Source organism: Salvia miltiorrhiza, chromosome 6 (genome assembly GCF_028751815.1).
Source record: "Salvia miltiorrhiza cultivar Shanhuang (shh) chromosome 6, IMPLAD_Smil_shh, whole genome shotgun sequence".
Taxonomy (NCBI): domain Eukaryota; kingdom Viridiplantae; phylum Streptophyta; class Magnoliopsida; order Lamiales; family Lamiaceae; genus Salvia; species Salvia miltiorrhiza.
The window spans coordinates 6383450-6402454 of NC_080392.1; the positions used below are offsets into that span (position 1 = coordinate 6383450).

At 38.5% G+C, this 19005-nt stretch overlaps 1 protein-coding gene and 1 long non-coding RNA gene across 6 annotated transcripts; both read left to right on the top strand.

Annotated features, from left to right (window-relative positions):
- Positions 1 to 9568: 9568 nt before the first annotated feature.
- Positions 9569 to 12625, top strand: LOC130988260 (uncharacterized). Of its 3 annotated transcripts, none has more exons than XR_009090033.1 (8): positions 9569 to 9937; positions 10431 to 10509; positions 10598 to 10635; positions 10902 to 10970; positions 11164 to 11262; positions 11519 to 11580; positions 11683 to 11746; positions 12382 to 12625. It is a non-coding gene; the product is annotated as an uncharacterized LOC130988260 (long non-coding RNA). The 3 variants fall into 3 exon arrangements; XR_009090032.1 differs by having other exon boundaries at positions 9572 to 9937; positions 11515 to 11580; XR_009090034.1 differs by lacking the exon at positions 11683 to 11746 and having other exon boundaries at positions 9571 to 9937; positions 11515 to 11580.
- Positions 12626 to 13487: 862 nt separating this feature from the next.
- On the top strand, positions 13488 to 17841 carry LOC130988258 (uncharacterized). 3 transcript variants are annotated; one of them, XR_009090031.1, is made up of 3 exons: positions 13577 to 13761; positions 15301 to 16576; positions 17389 to 17841. XR_009090031.1 is itself a non-coding variant. In XM_057912059.1 (2 exons), exon 2 carries the CDS (start codon positions 15365 to 15367, stop codon positions 16454 to 16456), a length of 1092 nt encoding a protein of 363 aa, XP_057768042.1. In that variant the 5' UTR covers positions 13488 to 13761; positions 15301 to 15364; the 3' UTR covers positions 16457 to 16746. The 3 variants fall into 3 exon arrangements, 2 of the variants coding, with proteins under 2 accessions (XP_057768042.1, XP_057768043.1); XM_057912059.1 differs by lacking the exon at positions 17389 to 17841 and having other exon boundaries at positions 13488 to 13761; positions 15301 to 16746; XM_057912060.1 differs by lacking the exon at positions 17389 to 17841 and having other exon boundaries at positions 13582 to 13761; positions 15552 to 16746.
- The last annotated feature ends 1164 nt before the right edge of the window (positions 17842 to 19005 follow it).

Consider the following 19005-nt stretch of genomic DNA (forward strand, 5'->3'; position numbering starts at 1 on the left):
GGCCACCGGCGAGAATGATGGCGGCGGTGGAGAAGAGCGCATCGGGAATCCATTGGAGAGAGAAAGGGAGCGGGGCCCACTAGAAATAATTTTTTTTTTCTAAAGAAAACGGAGTTTACCGGCCGTTTAACGGGTGGAGTTAATTGCACCCTTCTTTCGGGAGTTCAGGGAGGTCAACGTGCCTTAACCGAGTATGGGGGGCTCAACGCTCTAGGGGGGTCGAGTTCAGGGACCAATCTGCACCTTAGCCCTTTTTTAAATTACTTTTGAATTTTTTTAAATCTTTAATTGCACATATAATTAAATACATTTAATACACTAAACAACAATTTATTAAATCTCATGTCTAAAAGAATTATCTCACTTATGGTGGAACGGAGGGAGATTTAAATGCATCGCCTTGACCGAGTATGGGGGGCTCAACGCTCTAGGGGGGTCGAGTTCAGGGACCAATCTGCACCTTAGCCCTTTTTTAAATTACTTTTAAATTTTTTTAAATCTTTAATTACACATATAATTAAGAGGTATTGGCTGGTAAATACATCAACTTTCCCAATTTTCTAGAATATAACATCACCTTTAGTTTTTGCTCCATAATACACCACCTTTGCTATTCTTCTGATTTCTCCCATGAGAATTTCTGAAAATTCAAAAACTACCCCAGGCATAATCAAAATTGCAAAATAACCCCAACATCAACTCAAAACAAGACAGAATACCCTATTTTGTTTTTAAAACAAAATAAATCTTAAATTTAAACCAACATTATACCTTTGTCGACTGGTCTTCTTCAGGAGTCAGTCCGTTGCGTTTTACGGCCCGTCTGCCCACCCGGCACGTTCCAACCACGCACTCGCAAGAGATGGTTGCAACATTTCTCCTTCACTAAGTGTCGACTCAATACTTTGTTGGAAAATAAAGAAAATATTTTTACTCAACCGAAATAGTTGGACGAAAACTAAGCGTTTATAGAGGAATTATATAATAATTAATTTATTTCATAAAAATCTTCCTCAGGGAGGAGACTAACTTGTTTAGCTACTCATAGTAGCTAATACTTGTGTACATTAAAAAAATAAAACTAAAATAAAACTTAAGACTGGAATTAAAATATTACAAAGATAATTTATCCAGAGAGAGTGCTTGTGAAAATGTGTTGTGATTTTTCGGATGCCTTCTTCTCTCCAGAACTTGGGTTTATATAGAGGTTTGATCCCCTCTATAATTGCTCGGTTGTTGGCCTTGGATTCTATCTTCGTGGCCAGCTCTCTTGAATGTGATATCCACCTTCTTTTGTCGGCCATTATTGCCGACATTTGTTAATGTCATCACATGGTGCTGGACCCTTGCTTTATCGTTTTGTGATAAAATTGGTAGGGGCCGGCTGCTTTTTTCTTCCACTCACCTTTGTCCTGGAACTTTTGGTGAGGGGTCCTCCTGTCATTCCACCCATTTTTGCTTTCTTTGTGGGTGCGATCCTTGCTGTGAATCACATAATTCACTTTGCTTTGTCGGCCACCTTACTTTTTTGGTGCCCGAGGGTTTCTTCCATTTGGAGTCTGATGCTCATCATGTTCATCAGACCAGAACCTCCTTCTGTCAGGCTTTGGGAAGAATCCTTTTCTGAATTCCGGCTCCTTCTGCGTTGAGCATTGATCGCAGATTTTCTCAATCCAATGGCCCAGATGAGCCATGTTGCAAAATTTGCGACGAGTCTCCTTGCTCCCCGCTATCTTGTTTTCCCACAACATTTGCCATTTATTTTCGAAGGATTTTTCGGCAAAATGGGTCGTAGTTCCTGTCATTGTGTTAACCAGGAACGTTCCCAGATCTAAACTTTGGTAGAACTTGAATCTGGACTTCATTTTATCCATCTCTGTGAGACAGACCCATAGACCCCATGCTCGTCTAGTGGAGATTTGATCCTCCTTGAATGTTGAGACGCTTGCGGCTTGGAAATCGGGAACTTTGATCCGGTTCAGGGCTCCCGTATCAGGTCTCCGAAGCTTGATGAAGTGGAAAGCTTCATGGATTCCTTTTTCAACTGGCTCTGGCGCTGCACTGAAAAAGTACAATTCAGAACATCTCCCCGTTTAAGGGACTCGTTGTTCTCCCATGCACCAAACACCGTTTTTTGGATCCATTTGGGTAGACCATTGATCTCGGTGAAGGCTGGAGAGGTAGTATAAACTGAGGCCAACGCCCCAAACTCATACCATTCCTTGACGTCGTGTGGATTGGCTCCTGGAGTCGTCCATACCCGAGGATATTTTCCTCCAACATCAACCCGGCAATTTCCCGGATTAATTCCCTTTCTTGTGAGAAGTTTCTCCCACCTGTCTTGATACATCTGCCAAGAAGGAGAAATTTCAATAAAATCAGTATCAACCTTAACTTGGCCTGTCATTGGCCTAAGATTGATCTCTTCCTCTTTAACCCCAGAGGTGGAGGGTTGACATGTTGATTCAGGGTGTGACCCCTTAACAACATCTTTTCCTTGAGGCTCCGGCTGTGAAACCATCACCTTAGGACTTGGGCTAGGGGTACTCGAATCCCCTGCTACAGGTAATCCGCCCTGTACGGAAAGCATTGCTTTAATCCGATTATCTCGGATAACGCGCAAGAGCGGCTTGTTGATTACTTCTTGAAGATTGAACATCTTCATGAAGCATGCATCAATTTGGTTAGATACTTGAGCTTCGTCAGCCGCTTGTATCTTTCCTGCTTGTTTGGTGTGTAGAACACATTTTTGCCATTCCTGTTGTAGCAACTCTAAACTTTCAAAGAGCTGCGCCTGTTTTGCTTCGATGGCCTCCACCTCAGGGAGCTCCATCCCTTGTTAGGAAATCTGCAAGAACATTTTGATCAGATTTCAAGATGACAATATCATAATCATAATATTGGCATTCTGCTTGCCATCTAAGCAATCTAGCCTTTTCAGGTTTAGATTCTATCTTTTTTGTTAAGAAAGCTTTAACATTAGTGTTGTGTACTTTCAAAACAAATTTCTTAGCAAGTAAGAAAAACGACCATTTTTTAAATGCTTTTCGCACTACAAAGAATTCTTTTTCGTTGATGTGCCATCGCACAGCTTCGTTTTCGAAAAAAAGACCGCTACAATATCTGCAAGGTTCTTCTCCATAGGGGGTGATCTTTGTGAGCACTGCTGCCCACCAGAAATCACTTGCATCTGTATAGAGGACCAGGTCATCCTCATCTTGTGGTATTGAAAGTTTTGGGAGATTTTTACAAATTCCTTTTAACTTCTTCATACCCTCCCGATGCTCCTCTTTCCATATGAATGGAACATCTTTTTTCAGTAACGGACTGAAAACTTTCCGGTATTCTGCAAGATTTTTGATAAACTTCCTGCAAGTTAACAACTCCGAGAAAACTTTGGAGCTGCTTCTTTTCTTTGAGATCCTCCGGGAAATTCTGGACCTTTTCCACAATATGATCTTGTAAAATGATTCCAGATTCATCGATCTCAATTCCCAGAAACTCCATCTTCTGGGTGGCTATGACTGCCTTCTTTTCAGACAGCACTAGTCCTTCTTGTTGGCAAACATCCGCAAAAATCTCCAGATGTCTGACATGTTCATGAATGTTTTTTGATGCAATGAGAATATCATCAATATAAACAAACATAAACGAAGAATAATCCTTGAAGAGATTATCCATCTTTCTTTGGAATATCTGAGGCGCGTTGGCTAGCCCCATTGGCATGACATTCCAGACATAATGTCCTTGTGGAGTTGAGAAGGCTGTAAACTTCTTACTCCCTTCCTCCATGCAAATCTGGTAGAAACCTAATTTGCAATCGAACTTTGAGAATACCCTTGCACTTCTGATGCAGTTGATGAGGTGTTCTCTACTTGGGATGAAGTATCCGTCAAACTCAAGAATGTCATTAATCCCTTTATAATTAATGACTAATCTTGGCTTTCCTCGCTTGATCTCCCCATGATTTCTCACCAGAAATCCAGGACTGCTGTAGGGTGATCTTCCTTCTTCAATCAGCTTTAAATCAAGGTGTTCCTTGATTATACTCATCATATCCTGTTGATCTTGAGGGTTCATCAGGATTGGTCTAAACCTTACGAACTCATGCTCCTTTCCAGTTTTAACTTTCAAAGTAGCTTTGAGCTGGTTCTTGTCCCACCATGCCAAAGGATTTTCATGGTAACACTTCTGAATTTTCCTTTTGACGTCGGCAATGGACACCTGTTCTTCCTCCTTGATATCTTTGTGTGATATCAGGGATACTTTGAGGATTTGAGTTTCTTCCTCGGAGAGATCTGGGAATCCCTCAGTTCTGCATTTGAGCAAAACTTCTCCGAATCTCCTTTGATCCTTCATTTGGGGTCTCCGGAGTCTGCCATCATCACCACACTTGCTGCGGAATTTGATTGGCATTGAGCGATGAAAAGCTCCATTGAGCCTTTGCACAATGATCTTGTGATCACAATTGGTTGTGAACACTAGCCTCCTGGCGTCATTGTCTTGTATGTACCGCTTGAAGCTTTGCAGAAAATTATTTCCGAATAAAATATCTGCTCCGGTATCATGGAAATAAATTGGTGGAGTCTTGACCTTGTACCAAGGTGTCTGTCCTGCTCCGCCGATCAATATTTCCGTTTGTTTTACTCCCTTCGATAGAAGCAAGATCTTTTTGGAGAAATCCCTTCCTGTAATTCGAGATAGATCTTCTTCCACTTCTGCTGGAAAGACTCCTCGTTTTGCTGTACAGATTCCTGCTCCCGAATCTATGTAAGCAACAAAATATTCTGCTTTAAATTTCTCATACAACATCCCTACAGAGATGTATATCGAGAATGGACTTGTCATTGGATCATCAATCTTTGTCGTCCGATTGTGATTTCCATTCCTCCTGATTTCCATGACCATGGTTTATATTTGTCAAGGAAATCTCGTCCTAAGATCAGGACGTCCGCTTCTTGTCCGGCTTGGCCTTCGGTCTGGATTTCAAAACCTCCAACCTCAAGAGTTCCGATGTATCGGTTGTCTCCTGGATTCGCCAAATAATACAACGAACTACAAGGGAACTTATTTTCCTTGTTAGTTGTATCAAATCTTGTGGAAACCTTTCTCCATCCTTCGGGACATTTGAGCTTGATTCGCATGTCCTGGACTGGTGTTTCCTGAATCGCCCTTCTTTCATACGAATGAGAGAAGCTTCTTGTTATAGGCCCTGAAGTTAGCCTATTTCCCTGGAATGATAGCCTTGGTGCTCCCAATCTGAGACTCTGGGTATGGCTTAGCACCTGTTTGTCTCCTACGTCGATGTCGATTTCTCCGATCTGGGGAATCTCCACTCGGTTTGGATTGAGTGCTTTGGCTACCTCCTTGAATATTTATGGAATTTCAATAAATTCTTTTCCCAGAAATAACTCCGTGTGATGGGAATTTGATAAGGCATACGAGACCTGATAAGTCAGTGAGTATGGCCTATTTCCTCCCGTCATAAGTTTCTTCTTCTTGTAGTCCTGATAGAGGGTCAGGGCTCGGCTGAAGGATGAATCTTGGAGATTATAAGCGATTTGTGGGTAGAACTCGGTTATAATCTTCTTGGCATAGAGATTGCCCGAAAAAGCTCCAAGAACTGATTCTCTGGCATCTTTGATCCTTTTGTCGCAAAGTGCGACGTCAATTGGTTGGTCTGTCCCTAGGAAGAGGAAAGATTTGATTACCAACTGAATTGCTCCAATATGAATCCATTTCATCGTACTTGCGACTTCTGGCTTCATTTTCTTAAGATCCTGTTTTATATCTTCGGCTGGAACCAGCTGGATTTCCACATGATTACTTGTAATCTCAATTGGAAGCGCCATTTCTCGATTTGTAACGCCAAAATAGACATGATGCTTCCTTTTGGATGGAATCAAGCTATGTAAAACTCGATCCAATCTCCCATTGGAAAACCCTTGGTATGTCTGTACCTCTCCGGTTTCCTTCTTGAGTTTTTTCACGAGTTTTTTCACCACCTCCTCTTGTGGAATCAGAAAATGACTAGAAAAACCATCCTGATCCTCTTTCTGGGTGTGGTGTACCTCGTGTTCTTCTTTAGTCTGACTCGTCTCCGGTTGATCCATCAGTTATCTCCGAATCTTCAGAACTAAAGACTTCTTCTTGCTCATATATGCTCTCATCAGAGGATATATCTTCAAACTGATACACGGGTATCAATTTTTGGTAATAGAGAGCATCTTCGATATCCTGTGTGGATTCGAATTTCTTTATCCCTCTTCTCTCGTTGTCGGGGCAATTGGTAGAGATATGCCCCTTTGCACCGCACGTCCAGCAGTTGCAATCTTTGAAACTTTCATTTGCTTTGGCCTGAGTACGCCTGAAAGTTTTTCTCGCCGGGATTCTCTTTTGATTTGAGAATCGGTTTCTTGATGGTCCGCTCCGTTGGCCTGATTTGTAGGAGCGTGTCTTCTGTCTGGTCCACATAGTTCTTGGCTTCCAAGAACTTCTCCTAAACTTTCTTTCATAGGGTTGGTACCTATGTTTCTTCCGGCTCCTCCTTTGATACAGCAACTCAGCACCAATCTCTATTGGAAGATCAATGTTGTCGCACATCAATGGAGATTTCTTGTTGAGTTTCCTCAATCTCTTGAGATTCCTCTGGTCCGCTGCCTTCTGGCACCATTCGGACAGCTTTTTGTGAACATAAGACATCCTTCTCGACGCACTGTCAAGTGGATATTCTCTTGGTGACACATACTCGTTGATGAGCATTTCCCTCCATTGACTCGGAAACTTTGTGAAAAAGAGGTCCTTGGCCGTCTGATCATCAACCACCCCCATATGAACATATAAGGTGTACAGGCGTAGAAATTCATCAAGAGCTTTTGGCTCTAGCACCACCAATCTTAGACTGTAAAGTGCCTGTTGATATTTCTTGCGCTTCTCCTCTGCGGATCCTTCGAAAAAACCCATTCCCAAGAAATGGATTTTAATTTGTTTAGTGGTCAACTCAAGGATGTCAGAAATTGACGTGTGGCTAAACAAATCATTCTTTCCCTGGGTGTCGAGTTTATCCCAGAATTGTTTTGCCATGCCTGCAAAACTTGCTTCGAAGATCTTGGCAAATTCTTCTTTGTCATAATCAATCGTGGCGATCACAATCTTCATTGCTGAAGCCCATTCATCGATGAGTCCTTCCCAATCTTTGAAACTGGCTTAATCGAGGTTAAGAATCAATCCGTATGGATGGATTGGTTCTAATGTGACCTTTCCTACAGGAGTATCCCGCATCTGAGGTCGTCGTCGTCGGGTTCGTTGAAACTGACCCGCGTTTTCTTGAGCCGCACATTTCTTTGATTTTTTTGACGACTCTCCTTCTTGAGGCTCAGTTTTGGGCGCCTCATCTCCTTGGTTCATCTTTAGATCAACCATGTTGAGGTTAGCAAAAGATTTTGCTAACTCTTGTAGATCTTCTAATCCGATTCGATCAAGGTTATTCATTTGCCTTTCATGATTCGAATTATGTCCTCCGGTGTCAGCTCCTTGGGTGCTGCATCGAGTGGTAGTGGATACGTCGGGTCTTTGGACCATTTTTCTGAATTTTTCCGGAACATGGTTTTCGTCGTTCGATGTCCTCCACTTTTTTCTGGATATCACGCAAGAGGGTTAGTATTTCCTCTTGTTTGAGTGATATTTTGCTCATTTCCATTGGTAGCTCATACAGCTTGTTGCCGTAATATTCCACCGTTTTTTGAATCTCCCGCAAGTTGACATTCTCGGAAGAGTCCGGCTCGATTTTGTGGTAGCTTGGATAAGCTACTCCTGCCTTGTTTTTTGGTTCCATCAATCGTGCGACTGATGGGCCTCGTCTCTGGTTCGTTCAATCGCCGTTCTGGTTGCGGCGAGTCCCATGAGGTTCTCATGGTAGAATTGGATACTCGTGATAATATCACGAATAATCTCGACATTTTCTCCTCGTCGTAAGTTGGTTACGAGGGCTCGATTGTTCCAGTTGAGTCCGTCTAGTAGACGGGTGGTTTCGCTCTCCAAATGTTGGAGAGAATTCCTATATGGTACACATCTCGGACACTCGTCCGGATCCATAAATTTTTAATGGAGTCTCCTCCCACATAGGTTAATTATAAAATAAATTAAAAATAATATAATTCCTCCATAAAAACCCGCTCTGATACCATTTTGAACAAGGATCTATTAAACTGTTTTTTGCTTAAAAGTACGTGGCATTGTCTCACAGTCCAGACCCAGATTACAGAGTAATCTATCGGGCACGAGGAAAGTTTCCAGCCGATATACCCTTTAAGCCCAATTTTAAACATATTTTAGGTATAAAATGTCTTTTAGTCAAAATCAAAAGATTTAGGGGTCAAGGTGCAATAAATTTTATAATGGGGTTATTTATGAATATCCAAACTTTGGACATGGAAAATTTTAGAAAAAATTGAAAGGTGATGTATTATGGGGCAAAATCTAAAGGTGGTGTTATAAACTAGAATTTGGTCATAGTTTATGTATTTAGGAGCAATAACCCCTATAATTAAATACATTTAATACACTAAACAACAATTTATTAAATCTCATGTCTAAAAGAATTATCTCACTTATGGTGGAACGGAGGGAGATTTAAATGCATCTTAATTTACTAAATTGTCTTTAAAAATTAAAATAAATAAAGGATTTGTTTTAAATATATCAAAATTTGATATTTTCGATATATCGAAAAATTTAATCAACACTCTCTGTATTATATTATTATATTAGCATAATTAAAATATGAATATTCTACTTGACTATTATATTAAGGGGTTGTCAAATAAAATCATTAACTATTTCGAATTTGCAATTTTAATGTGACTTTTGAAGTGTGGCAAATTAAATCACCATCTTTTCTATTTTTGCAATTTCATTCTCACACTTTTTTTTGGTCGTCGAATTGTTGAGTTGGAGTTTACGTGGATTAGTTTGCCACGTAATATTCATGTTATGATATTATTTTCTATAAAATTGTTGGATATTGAAAATTACGGTGCAAGTATAGGATACAACACCTTTATAATTTGGAGAAATTTTTAATTGACATTGTACGAAACAACATCGTTTATTTCTAACAAAAACGACGTCGTCTTTACTAATCCACGTAACTTCCAATTCAATATTCTAGCGACCGAAAAAAATTAGGTGGACGAAATTATAAAAATTGAAAAGATGGTGATTTAATTCGCCACACTTCAAAAATCGCAAATTCAAATAATTCATTATTTTATTTGCTAAAACCCCTTAGATTAACTTAAAGTTCCTTGCATTATAATTCAAAAAAAAAGTTCCTTACATTAAAAACTTTGCAATCAATATATAATACGATTAAGGATTCCTGCGCTCTCCTTAATCCGGGGTCCTACGTGGCATGTCTAAGAATTCAAGGTTTAAAATCCCTCCAATTCTAGATACGTGGCATGTCTAAGAATTCAAGGTTTAAAATCCCTCCAATTCTAGAGCCTCTACCTCAATTCTCTATCGTTGACGTGGCAATATATTCCACATATATTAGTATTTTATTTTAAAAACACAAAATCTAACATTTCTCTATCACAATTCCCAAAACCTAAAACCTATTCCCCATCTCCCGTCTCTCACGATTCTCCCCTCCCCACCGCCGCAATCTGTCCCACCGCGCCCCTCACACAGCCGCGATCTGCTTCGCCAGACCACCCCGTCCCCTTCCCCCGCCGTGATCTGCCCTCTCCAAACTTGAAACCCTAATCTAGCGCGCTTCCACAATCTACACAAACTCGCTTTTCTCTTCTTCTCTCCTCTGAGACGCGACCAGACCACCCCGTCGTGCTGCCCTACTCGCCGTCGCACTGCCCTGCGTGTCATGACCAGAGCAGTCCGCCAGTTGCGCGCCTGGAGCAGGGGACGAAACAACGAGGTAGGATTCTAATTGTTGGATTTAATTGTTGAATTTATTTTAATTTGGCAGTAGGTAATTAATGGGGGCTGATTTTTGATTTAGTTGTTGGATTTTCGAAAGATGGGTGTTAATGGGGGCTGATTTTCGATTGAAGTTTAATTTATGTTTATGGGTGATTTCAATTTAAATATGGGGGCTGATTTTCGATTGAAGATGGGTTGATTTTCCATGGGTGATTTCAATCTCACTTTCAAAATCTCTCCGCATTCCTTGAAGAGAGACGAAGCAAGTCTGTAAATTGGTGTTGACTTCAATCAAGACTGCTTCCAGTTGCTAATTTGTAGAAGTGAAAATATTTTTCTTGAATTAGTGTTAATTTTGTTTTAGTTCTTGGTTTTGTGTGGTGGATTTTGGTGTTTATGATGTTTCTGTTATAAGTAATTAATCTGCTATGCTCCCCACAATTGCGTTTTAAGTGCTGATTCAGAACCATATGTTCCTCATTCTGAAGTAGGAGAAGTAAAGAATTTCAAGATTTATGTGGAAGTTGACAAACTAAAGAATCCTGACACTCTCAACAATCGAACCAAGTAAGTGTTAGTTGCTGAGTGAAGTATTTTTCAGTTATCCCTTTTTTGATGAAGGGTTTTTATTTTCTATCTATATGTTCATATGCAGAAGACAATCTGCTACATGTAAAGAATACTGATTCAAAGGTTAGCATATTTCTGTTTTATTTCTTTGTTCTCAATTGAATTATTGGGCTTCTTTGTGTCCACTTATTTCCTGTGCCGTGGAGCTTCTAAAATTGTTTATGCAGGTTTTTTTACATTATGCTCATTAGTCATTACTACTTTGAGAAGCTCCTATGCCTCATAATATGTTCTTGTGTCCGACCCTGGAATTAAAAAGATGGTGTTTCTTGGAGTCCTTGATTAGCTTCACTTCTGATTCTGATTTGCTTGACACCTTTTGTTAATAGTTCTTTGCGGAGTACAACTCGAAGTTGCTTGAGTCTACTAACTACATCACTAGGAGGTAGGCTGTCAAGGTAATGTTTCTCCAGTATCTTCTTTTCAGCAATGCTGACCCACCATTTCCTACTAATAAAAGTATGTAAAACAACGAAAATGCCTGAGGGTGCAAATAAAGAGTTGCTCAATTCTTATCCTCTGATAGGCCCGCCTGCACAGTTCTTTCTGTATGGTTGACTATGATTCTAATTCTTTATGCACTCCTTTCAGCTTTTGGGTGATATCTTGCTGGATCGTTCAAATTCAGCTGTAATGACACGATATGTTAGCTCAAGGGACAACTTGAGGATCCTCATGAATCTTCTCAGGGTATGCTATTTTTTTGGCTTTCAAATTCAGTCATTACTTCCATTGCCATTTAAATAACGAGAGAAAGTGTTGAAAATGTGTGTGTGTGTGTGTGTGTGTGAGAGAGAGAGAGAGAGAGAGAGAGAGAGAGAGAGATGGAAATATATGTGGGTTATAAGTGCATGGCAAATTGTATTAAACTTAATCTCAAGAAACTATATGATCCAATGTGACAGACCTTACTCATTTTCGATATAATTATCATGTTATAAGGTAGACTTCAATGCGACCAGAGCAGTCCGCCTGTTGCGCGCTTGGAGCAGGGGACGATACAACTAGGTAGGATTCTAATTGTTGGATTTATTTCAATTTGGCAATGGGTAACTAATGGGGGCTGATTTTCGATTTAATTGTTGGATTATTGCAATTTGAAATGCCTAGGTTTCGTAGCTATGATAATTGGCAGAATTGCATGTGTGTTCGAAACAAATGATGTCTTGCAATGGTAATCTCTCTCCCTCTCCAAGTTGCCGTAATTTTATGTTCTTAGTGTTATAATTGGTCAGATGTTGAAGGTACTGCAAGAAATATTTGGCGAACTTCGGCAAAAATCTATTATTAGTGTTGTTTAATTCAAATGTGAATGTTTACTTGAGTTTTTCTTCTCTTAAATGCTCTTTTTTGTAGATTATGTCAATGGTATATAGATCATGCGTGCATGGCACCACTTATATATTATGCAGCTATACCGTATTCTTCATACACCAGAGTGATAATAGGGGTTCTCCTGAATGACCTGTTTTCCATGCACATTTTCCTATATTGGTTGTAAATTGCCCATAATTTCCCGACCCTATCCCTCTGATTCATGTAGAACACTTTTTTCCTATAACTAAATCTCAACAAACTTCAGTGATGGGGTCGAGGGTAACAAATCACGATCAAGTACCATGTATAATTATGGACAAGAATTCACAGAATGTCTTTAGCAGCTCAAGTTCTACGCATATTGGTGATACTTTATTCTATTGCTATACATCATGCTTCAACCAATTCTCTAAGATTTTGTTGTTTGGAGTAATCATGTATTAAACATATGTAGTATATTGCTTCTCAGTTTTGTTTCCATTGCTTTTGCAGTAGCAAGCGAGAAATGAAGTCCCAAATCAGTAGAGTAATTGAGCCGCAGAAGTTGTTAATGTCTACTGGAGCAGCTCAAACTAATGAATAAGGACATTGTATATTTATATCAACCTGGTTCGTGTGGGTCAAGCATTCGTTGTAATATGAGATTCGAGACAATATTTTCAATATGCACCCAATTTTTGTTCTAATATTTCAATATACATTCCCTATATATATTACAACTCAGTTTCTAATGCTATTTTTTGGCACCATTTCTGTAAGTTATTTTTGCCGATGAAGTTGATTTTTTGCTGCAAATATGAAGCAATGCTTCTTTTATATCGAGCGATTGCAATACTTCGAAATCACACATTGGTCAACAAATCTTTGCACTAGATATTTAAATTGTGGTATCATTTGACACAACAAAATGAGGGTACTTATGGAAGTGAATAAAAGCCATATTTTTAGGGGATGTAATGAATGTTGATAATAGTTGATTTTGTAATTTGATATTTGTTGTTTATTATTTTGATTATTAATATATTTTGATGATAATCGTTTCCGTATTACGTATTCGTCCCCATGCTTCATAGAATTATTTTATTATTCAACTAATATTTATCATTATTTTCAAGTATCGGCGGGTATCCGATGAGTAGCAGGTTGGTAGATATCCGACGGGTCGCGTATCGGCAAGTATCTAATGGGTAGCGGATGGCGGATACCCGACGGGTGGCGGATATCCGCGGGTCGCGGGTATGAGTGGCAAATAATTTTTTCGAATATACGTTTCGCTAAGTCATGTTAAGGATGAAAGTCCTCTTTAATTTATTTTTTCATTTTAGTTTGATGTGTAACGTAGACCTATATCATATTAATAGTTTGTTTAGTGAATAATCTCCATAATTTATAAATATATTAAGAAATAATTTTTATTTTTATTTATATAAATTATAACACCAAATGATACCCGTCGAAATTCGACGGATTACACACTAGTCTTAGTTGGTTTAGTTAACAAAGTCCAAGCGCAAACTTGTTATATATGGAAATTTAAGAATTCCAAGCTTCAATTTTAGTTTACAGTTAAATAACTTCAACTGTCATTAATAACTTAGACGTAATTAGTAAAGTAATGATCGTGATTTGGATTTTAAATAACTTAAATTCTAGCACTAGTGAGCTTTTGGAACTTTTTAATTAGTTTAATGAAAAGGAATAATCTGGACATTGCCACATGGGATTAGCCGCAGAGAGAGATCAGAGATGTGAGTGAGATCTCCACCTCCGACCTTCTCTCTCATCCCACTCTCTCTCTACAACAGCACGCAACTACATACGCTTCTCTCTGCATTTTCAGCTTCCTTCGTTTTTTTGGAACCGCAATGACAGGTCATTCACTACTCTTCGTCTTTGATCTCATTTTATTTGATTTGATTTTAGTTTTTTCAGCTGAACTGAGCTATCCAGTTTACTTTATCTGTTTCCTTTTTTTCCCCTTTTATCGGGCTAAGATTTGTAGTTCTGTTTCTTAAAAAAAATTATATAGTGGAGGAGGATTTTCTTTTTTTTCCTTTTTGAGGGGAAGTGGGTTTTTTTGGGTAGTTTCTGAAAATTCGAATTGGTGGAGTGAAGTAGAATTATTTCCAGAAAATAGAAAATTAAGTAATTTAATTATAAATATAAATTAATTATTAAACTGTATTGGAAATCACTCAAATCAGAAATAACCATTTTTCCTGCTTGGTTGTTCAGTTACATAATTCAGCTATGGAAATTTATGAGTTTCTTTTTCTTTTCTTTTTTTCCTTTTTTTTTTAAATCCTGAAAGGCGAACCTACACAGATATTATTGCTCTGGCTTTCAGATTCATGCATTAGTATGATTATGAGAATCACCATACTTAGGGTTTCTTTTTGTGTTTATTTGTACAAGAAAGTTCCGATGTTTTAGACTTGATTTCGGCTTCTTGAGATTTTCTCTGATATTCTAATTGAATGCAATGGCTCCACCTGGCGCGAGTCAAATATAAATATATAAGAAATGTTTTTAGAAAAAAAATGTGGGAGAGATATTGATTTCATCTGTCAGTTCAATTAACTACCTGAGTTGGATTTGTATGGAGTGAGAACCTTTACCTGCAAGTCGAGCTTTGTTGTATGTATGAAGCAAAGATGTTTGGTATAACTAAAGTGAAAAGAGATTCAAAGGGGAGTTACGATCTTCCCACCATTTGTTTGGTTCATGAGGTTGCTGAGTCAAATGGAGAGTCTTGTTACTAACCCTTTAGTTTATGTGGCGCTGTTGGTTGATTGGAATTGAGCTTAGTGATATTAAGCAGTAATTGCAATGCAAAGGTTTTTGCTTGTTCTTAGTTCTAGTTTCATACATGATGCTTCATTTGGAGTGCTGGAGACTACAGATTTCGGAATAGCAGAGACAGAAGTTCAGAAACTGTCATATTAGTGATCGCTTCTGTATGTATATCCTCATGAGTTAATTAAATGTCGAAATTATCATCCACGACATAAGCCAACATCGAGTACGTAAACACTTTATATGGTTTAGAATTCTTTTGCTTTGCTTTTTCTGACTTGATTTGTGATTTTGGCATGGAATCATTGTTTTAGTGGCCTTAACTTGATCCTAAATCATGCATTCATGATATTAATCCCCAATTCCTTTTGAAATGATTTTGAAGGGAAATTGAAAAAAGTGTGTTATACTGAATTGGATCTACCTTTTGGCTCAACCAATACATGTATGTGTGCTTTGACAATAAAATGTCTTCAGTTCATGTTATGTCAGAATGGTGAAGTTCTTCGAATTCATGATTTATCTATTGTTGGTCTGACCTCATTTTTCCGACTGGAGAAAAACTTCCTACTATTTGTCGATTGCTTTGTGTGACCTGCCTCTTAAATCATGCAGATCATGATTGGTGGAACCATGAACTGCATGTTCGTTGTTCATACTAACAAAGGCCTTCAATAGGATGGCCCCGAGTTCACGGTTCACCTATAGGCGGGCTTCTCGAAAGTTCCATTGTATGTTACTGTTAATACTCGGTTCCATTTGTGTCGTTGGAATCATTGCACATGCTCAGAAGATCTCCTACTTTTTCCGCCCCCTTTGGGATGTTCCTCCACCCCCATTTGAGCTTCTACCTCATTATTACGCAGAAAACGTTTCAATGGACTATCTCTGTCGTCTCCATGGTTGGTCTGTGCGGTCTGAACCACGCCGTGTCTTTGACGCGATTATATTCAGCAATGAATTGGACTTGCTAGAGATTAGGTGGAAAGAACTCGACCCTTACATTACCAAATTTGTCATCTTGGAGGCCAACACTACGTTCACAGGCATCCCAAAACCTCTCTTCTTTGCTGAGAATCGTGACAGATTCGCCTTTGCTGAGAGTAAGATAGTCCACGGTGTTTTTCCTGGTCGTGTTGCCGAACACGGGTCTCATGAAGACCCATTCAAACTCGAAGAAGAGCATCGTATATCTATGAATTATCTACTTCGTGAGCTTTCTGGTATATCTTTTGGCGACCTGCTAATCATGTCGGATACAGATGAAATACCAAGCCCTCACACTGTCAAACTGCTGCAATGGTGTGATGACATACCTCCTGTTCTTCATCTGGAAATGAGGAATTATCTGTACTCGTTCGAGTTCCCTGTGGATTACAGCAGCTGGCGCGCGACTGGCCATGTTTTCAGTGAGTGGACCCAATACAGACACTCGCGCCAAACTGATGTTCTCCTCTCGGATTCGGGGTGGCACTGCAGCTTCTGCTTCCGGTATCTAAGCGAATTCGTGTTCAAAATGACAGCATACAGCCACGCAGAGCGGGTGAAACATAAAGACTTCTTGAAGCATTCGAGGATTCAGAAACTCATCTGCAAGGGTGATGATCTGTTTGACATGTTGCCCGAGGAGTATACTTTCAAGAACTTGATCAAGAAGATGGGATCAATACCTCGGTCCGCCTCTGCTGTCCACGTTCCTGCTTACTTGATACAGAACGCGGACAAGTTTAGGTTTCTTCTGCCTGGAGGTTGTTCTCGTTCACCCGGATGATGAACCCCGTCTCCGTACAGATCGGCATTTCATTCAGATGTGTTCTCCCTGCATAATCAGGTGGGAGAAGCAATTTGCAGCTTCTGCAACTCAAAGAGTCAGCGGCAGATGCTTTCTCAGGTTTGCTGCCTCGCATTTATTTTCCTTATCTTATATACTTGCTAGAAGGCAGATGTGTTTGTTACTGGATTTTGCTTATCAATAGAGAAGGGAATTGAGTTAAGCAAATATGTCATCTATTGAATTTCTCATGTTTATAGAGAAGGCAATCACAAAGTCTCTTTTTACTACGAGGTGTCTCCTTCATAGTCCTGTGAGTTGTATTTTATTTTATTTGGATATGATCTAATTTGTCCTAGCTAGATTGTTGTGAGATTTATTAGGATTCTTTATGTAATATAATAGAGAAGGCCATCATGCTGAGGATGAAATAGGCAATCCGTGAGCAGTAAAATGATACAAGAATTGATCGATAACCTATTTGGTTGATAAACCATCTACGTCTGAGAGGTCTTCCTATACATGTGACTGTCTCCTGAACGTCGGTATTTCATTTCATTTGGGTGAGTGCAATATTAGATAGTATTATTTTGCATGGTGAACCATTAATAACCTCATCGCAACTGATGCCAACCTCAATCGGCATCATGTCCCAAACAAAGGAATTTGTTCTTGGTGTAGGTGTATAGGCATCCGCTACTCATTTTTTATGATTTAGTGAAGAAAGTGTGGGAAGAATCTGAGTTGTAGGAAGTTAGGAGATATGTTGAGCTTGGGGGACTTTTGTCGAACAATTCATGCGCAGTTTGGGGATGTTGGACTTGGAAGTTATGGTCTGTTTGGAGATTTCTTTGTGGGCAGAAACATAAACATGGGGTTTCTAAAGGGAATACTAATAATGCTATGTTGGGTAGCGATATCATGCTTTACAGTTTCAAAGAGCTATGCCGGGGGAGGATTCGCGATGGTGGAAGCCTCCTCGACGTGGGGTCACCCGGCTGGACGTTGATGTTTCAGATATTATAGGGGAGAGGTTTTGGTGGTCGTTAGTAAGCGTATAGGGTTCACGACGACGGTTCTTATGGAGGAGTTTATATGCACTTCTGCTTGGGATTGGGATTTGCTTCGAACATGATCTTGGAGCTATTGGAGTGGATACGAACTCTCTTTTGGCGATTCATGTTTTAAGTGATTCCTTTGGTGGTTGTGAGTCTCTCAGCGACAGATCTCTTTTGAACCTTTCTCTCATACTAAGAAACATGTAGTTCTTGTATTCAGTCAACCAATTTTGTGGTTTATAGTTTTGCAAACTTTATTATTTTATTTCAAGATGTAATGACATGAAAGTCGAACATTTTCACAAAAATTACAATTTCATTATAAAACCTCATGGTCAACTTTTTTGGTACAATAAAATAATAATCTAGTTAATTGTTTCAAAATAAATCATATATTATTTCATCGACTATACTCTAGTTAGCTTAATTAATTTAAGGGTTAGCAGTGTTTTATATCCTGAACTTTCAGCGTTTTTCATAAAGAGTAATGCTAAACAGCCACATTGTGGCTACCCACAATTTACTTAAGTAAAAAATAATTTAATTTATTTAACTTATTTTTAAAAATAAAAATAAGATTTAGTTATTTTATCATATTCTCTACATTATAGTTATTTTTTTTTGCAATTTTTGGTAACTTTTTTATTTTTATTAAAAAATAAATAAAAAATAAAAAATGCAAAAAAATTTTAAAAAAATAAGTACAATGTAGATAATAGAATAAAATAACTAAATCCTATTTTTATTTAAAAAAATAAATTAAATAAATCAAGATTATCCTTATTATATTAGTATGTGGGTGGCCACAATGTGGCTGCATAGATTTATTGTTTCATAAAATGTCTCGTACTTTAATTATCTCTAAAAAAATTTGAAATTTGAGTTTTTTTTCATTAAATGTCTCGCTATACGAAATTTGGTGACAAAAAGATGGATTATCTCGCTGAAAGAAATATTTTGGGAACCGTCATTATTGGAAAATCATTTTAGAAACCACCATCGTTGGAATACGCTGAAAGTTCAAGATTTCTTGTTATATTTCCATCATTGAATTTTGTATAGCGAGATATTTTATAGAAAAAACTAAAAGTTCAAAAAAAATTTAGGAGAAAATGAAAGTTCGAGACATTTTATGAAAAATGCTGAAAGTTCGGGACATAAAACACTATTAACCCTTAATTTGATTAATGATAGATGAATGGTGGACGTCGTATCCATCAAATAATTCCTGCAATTTTTCAAGAATTAAATTAGTCTAGCGATAAGCAGGGTCGAACCACAGAGAGCATGTAAAATCATTCAATTCCCTAAGACCTAATTTTTGGTGTACCCACCACACTTTAATTTTGAGAAAATATTAATTAACCTAAGAAAGCAAATTAAATCAATTAAAATAACACTAGAAAATAATCAATGAAAGATAACTCGGCTCGAATAAATCCATATTAATTTAATGCTCTGATCATCGACGTAAAGATAAATTAATCCATA